Source organism: Sinocyclocheilus grahami, unplaced genomic scaffold (genome assembly GCF_001515645.1).
Source record: "Sinocyclocheilus grahami isolate Dianchi unplaced genomic scaffold, SAMN03320097.WGS_v1.1 scaffold1122.1, whole genome shotgun sequence".
NCBI lineage: Eukaryota > Metazoa > Chordata > Actinopteri > Cypriniformes > Cyprinidae > Sinocyclocheilus > Sinocyclocheilus grahami.
In genome coordinates this window covers 244,483-249,474 of record NW_015506301.1, presented here as the reverse complement: position 1 = coordinate 249,474, position 4,992 = coordinate 244,483, and the positions used below count along the sequence as shown (strand labels likewise).

The 4,992-nt window shown below is 37.8% G+C and overlaps 1 protein-coding gene across 1 annotated transcript; it reads right to left on the bottom strand.

Moving 5' to 3' along the window:
• Positions 1-957: 957 nt before the first annotated feature.
• Positions 958-3,483, bottom strand: LOC107567028 (UPF0598 protein C8orf82 homolog). The gene is made up of 3 exons (XM_016252615.1): positions 2,991-3,483; positions 2,861-2,909; positions 958-1,542 (listed from the first exon to the last, which is right to left on the bottom strand). The coding sequence occupies exons 1-3, from the start codon at positions 3,123-3,125 to the stop codon at positions 1,103-1,105; spliced, it is 624 nt and encodes a 207-aa protein (XP_016108101.1). The 5' UTR covers positions 3,126-3,483; the 3' UTR covers positions 958-1,102.
• Between the last annotated feature and the right edge of the window lie 1,509 nt (positions 3,484-4,992).

The window sequence follows — 4,992 nt, the reverse complement described above, 5'->3', positions numbered from 1 at the left end:
AATCAAATGATTTGCGAAGTTCCGATCTAAATCAAATGATTTGCGAAGTTCCGATCTAAATCAAACACACTCCGAAGTGCCGATCTGAATCAAATGATTTGCGATACACACTCCGAAGTGCCGATCTGAGTCAAATGATTTGTGATATGAAGTTCTGATCTAAATCAAATGATTTGCGATACACGCTCCGAAGTGCCAATTTGAATCAAATGATTTGCGATACACTCTCCGAAGTTCTGATCTAAATCAAATTATTCACGATAGATGATGTGAAGTCCCGATCTGAATCTGACTGGAGTGCTTTGAAACTGAATCATTTTGCGACGCAATAGTTTAACTCATTCTGAGTTTTCGAAAAGCTCCATTTTACCCCTCACCAAGCGTACTTTTTAAAATCATTACAAGCGATGTCGAAACTCGAAAATGAATGGCTCCTTTGATCTTTTTTTGTTGTTGTTGTTGCTAGTGACTCGCTTGAATGATTGAATCAACCGGAGCGGTTCCAGCGTAGATGACTCACTCAATTGAATCAGTTTGTCTGTTCCCCCGGTTTTCTCATCTTAAGCCATGTTTATACAACACTGTCAGTACTACTACTACTACTGACTTTCCTCGCTAGTTTTATGACATTCACTGAAATAAGCAAAAAGGTATTATGTTTACAAATAAAATCCTTATCTCCAAAGACAACATCCAACACAAATGTTTAGGTGAGGTTACCGGTTTACTGCTAACTAGTGAAACACTCCATTAATATGACGAGCTGCAGCTCAAAATGCATGTTAGATGGAAACATTGTGCTTTATGACCGAGTTTGTAGCTTGATTCACTAAATTTTAAATATTTTAAACACTGCCGTGTTTAAGAGAGGACCTGCTTAACACCTGTTTGTTCTCTGCAGAAGAAAGTAGCATGGATATGGGAAAAAACGAGGATGAGTAAATTATTTTTAATATTAATAAGACCCAATATATACATTTATTTCAGCAGTATGTTCAGAATATACGTTATACCTAAATACACATTAATTTCAGCAGGATTTTAATGATGATAACCTATCTGTTGGTTGACTGAATCACTGTAGCGTCACACATTCATCTTTTTAAACAGGAAAATGTTTGGCCAGCTCATTGGTTAGAGTGTGTGGATGCCCCGCCCATATGAAATGAGTGGGCTGTCCCGTGCTCTCCTGACCCGTGGCGTACTCAAAGTGAGTGCTCAGCTCAATGGCCAGCGCTGACCGTACCAACCCCACGCCTCCCCCCCGCTCCGGTCCGGGATGGTACACTCTACCGCTGACTGGGTGCATGAAGAGAGATTCTGGGCGGAACGGAGCGGTCAGTTTGGCTCCGCCTCCACAGTATGACAGACGCTCCTCGTGCCCCGCCTCCGATACCAGGTGTGTGAAAACCACGGGCCGGTCTTCACATCGCAGGAAGTTACGCTCGCGTCCGCAGAGCGAGAGGAAGGGGAAGTCCTGTTCATATCGGCTGCTCTGATTGACCTTCAGACGGTTGAAGAAGAACACTAAGAAGTGCTGGTCTAACAAGAAAAAAAGACAATAACAATAAGCAAGTGGCTTTTGAGGTTTTTTTTTTATATTGTAATGGTGCCAGTTAATCTTAAGAGCTGGTTGATTTGGTTCAAACTCTTTAGTCTTTAATAATGCCTAATGCCATTTAGCACGCCTATAGTGAGAAAATGAATGGGAAAAATCCACAATTAAATGCATTTCAAACATTATGTAAATAATGGCGGTTTCTAAACTTTTTTTTTTGTCAGCCAAACCCTTCAGATGTAAAATATTTACTTAAAGCTGGGTTATTGCAGTTTACTAAAACTACAATTAAAACAATTAAAAAAACACTTTTAAAATAAACATGAGCTGAAATAAAATAAAGTTTATATAAAAGTTTTTAAAGTTTATAAAGTTAATAAGCCAGCTGATGTACTAAAATAAATGTATAATATATGAAAAAAAAGTATGATATATGTGTGTGTGTGTGTGTATGTATAAAAGACAAAAACACCGCAAAATTACTACAACTTTAACTTTAAAATTTAAATACTGTTATTTTTTTATTTCAAGTTTAAAACGGTTTAAAGAATTAATAAAAACCTCATATCTTATGTCAATGATAATAAACTAACACTGACCTTATATTTCAATATTTTAATAACAAATTCACGTTCACAGTTCTCATATTATTAATGATGCTAATAATGCAATTGTTAGTATTATTGTTTTAACTATTAAAATGAACAAAAGTATAAGTTGAAAATTACAATTGTACTGTAAAATATAAAAAAATGAATATTTGATATTTGAATAATAATTTTACTTTGCAACACAATTTATAATGCTAATATTTATGCTTCCAAACATTTAAATTCAGAAGCTTTTATTTTGGGTAAAAACTAGAGAAATGCTGTAAACGTTTGTTAACAACAAAGCTGGAAATCATGCACATGTTTTATTTTCGAATAATTAAAATTACAAATTAATTTTTATTTATTTTATCTTTAATTATTAGCTTTTCATCTCACAAACCACCATTTTTGAAACCTTGCCGTGGGTTAGCAATATGGTAAGCATACCGTACTGTGATATATTATCATCATCATACCATGTTACAGTCACAGTACTTCTTTATAAGGACAATGTTAAGTACAGAAGAAGAAAATAGCATTATTGTACTGTACATAATGACTGTGTAAGAAGCCAGGCTAAAGAGGTTTATCTGAATCAAATGACATATGCATGTTCCATAAGACCATTGCACAACATAGTATTGGATATATGCATTATGCATGTGTGCAAGTATTTGAAATTATTTGTATTTCAAAACCCCAGAAATACCTTTGAAACAGGTGACAAAGTTTTTCACCTTGGTGTCATCCAGAAACAGCTTTAAAAAGAGAGGAATAAATCATGATTATGGGAATTATATGAAGTAAACAACATTACAGCCATCTTCTCAGTGGTGCACCTGTCCTTGATGGTCGATATAGTAGAAATACTCTCTGATTCTCGCCTCGGGACTCTGTCCTTGTGTGTATGAGGACACATCCCTGCTCAAAAACCTCCTCCATTCACTGCTGAACAGCCTGTTAGCAACCCTCATAGCGGCTTCGTTTACAGCAGAACCCCGCTGTAATGAACAAGCATGGTGGTGAAAATCTGTTGTGTTTATGTTTTGTAAGTTCAGCGCTCTCTGTGTCCGGCGGAAACAAAAACGACGCGCATCAGTTCCGCTTTACTGAGCTCGAAACGCCGTGATTCTACCATGTAAACAGGGTTAAACGTGTAAGTGTTATGGGTTTCATTAGAGTATTTTGATTATGAGCTCTGTTAAACACCGTAAAGTGTATATTTTGTTAGAGAGGAGGTCACGTTATTATGATAACAGCAGTGGCGCGTTTGTTTGTATTTGAAGTGAACACTAGATGGCGCTGTATTGTTTTTAATTAGGGACGGCGAGATTGTTTCATGCACAATGATAATGTGATTTACATTGGCATAATAAACAAAAGAGAAAGACATTAATTAAACGAAATTATATATATATAAATCAAAGTGTAATTTAAAAATGCATTAGTGAAAAAAGTTTAACGGATGGATGTAAATTATTAAAAGATAATGGAAAAGTTATTGTTTTTATTTGTTGCTTTACCATTTTTTTTATTTTTCTATATATTTTTAATTTCCCTATAATCTCTTAATGAAATGTATATGTTTGAACCTATTTATGAACTATGAAATATGATTTATTATCGTTTTTATTATAATATCGTGAATTATTGCAGTTATGTATTTGTGTACTCATTTAAACCATAGTTTAATGCGGGTTACACCTTTTTAATGTTTTGCTATCTTTCTTTAAAACAATGCCACTTGCATTAATTTTTAATATAATTATAATGTATAAATATTGCATTAAAATGCACTTGCTTTAATAATTTATCTAATGCAATGCCACTTAGACATTTATAGATGGACAGACAGACAGACAGACAGATAGATAGATAGATAGATAGACAAAAAGACAGACAGACAGACGGACGGACAGACAGATAGTTAGATATGGATGGATAGACAGGATGGATAGACAGACAGACAGACAGGCAGACAGACGGATGGACGGATAGATGGATGGATAGACAGACAGACAGACAGACAGACAGACAGACAGATAGATAGGCAGACAGACGGATGGATGGATAGACAGACAGACAGACAGACAGACAGACAGACAGACAGACAGGCAGATAGTTAGATAGACAGACAGGCAGGCAGACAGACAGACAGACAGACAGACAGACAGACAGACAGACAGATAGATAGATAGATAGATAGATAGATAGACAAAAAGACAGACGGACGGACAGACAGACAGACAGACAGGCAGATAGTTAGATAGACAGACAGATAGATAGATAGACAAAAAGACAGACAGACGGACAGACAGACGGACGGACAGACAGGCAGACAGTCAGATAGACAGACAGACAGACAGACAGACAGGCAGATAGTTAGATAGACAGACAGGCAGGCAGACAGACAGACAGACGGATGGACGGACGGACGGACAGATGGATGGATAGGCAGACAGACAGACAGGCAGACGGATGGACGGATAGACAGACAGGCAGGCAGACAGACAGACAGACAGACAGATAGATAGACAGACAGGCAGGCAGACAGACAGACAGGCAGACGGACAGACAGACGGACGGACAGACGGATGGATGGATGGATAGACAGACAGGCAGACAGACGGACGGATGGACGGATAGACAGACAGGCAGGCAGACAGACAGGCAGACGGACAGACAGACGGATGGATGGATGGATGGATGGATGGATAGACAGACAGGCAGACAGACGGACGGATGGACGGATAGACAGACAGGCAGGGAGGCAGGCAGACAGACAGACAGGCAGACAGAGAGACAGAGGTAGGCAGGCAGACAGACAGACAGACAGGCAGG

Excerpts from the sequence above, each read along its gene's own strand:
- LOC107567028 (XM_016252615.1), bottom strand. The coding sequence starts at position 3,125 with ATGAGGGTTGCTAACAGGCTGTTCAGCAGTGAATGGAGGAGGTTTTTG. Across the intron at positions 2,910-2,990 it reads ATATCGACCATCAAGGACAG|CTGTTTCTGGATGACACCAA; the intron begins GTGCACCACTGA and ends CTCTTTTTAAAG. Across the intron at positions 1,543-2,860 it reads CTTTGTCACCTGTTTCAAAG|ACCAGCACTTCTTAGTGTTC; the intron begins GTATTTCTGGGG and ends TTTTCTTGTTAG.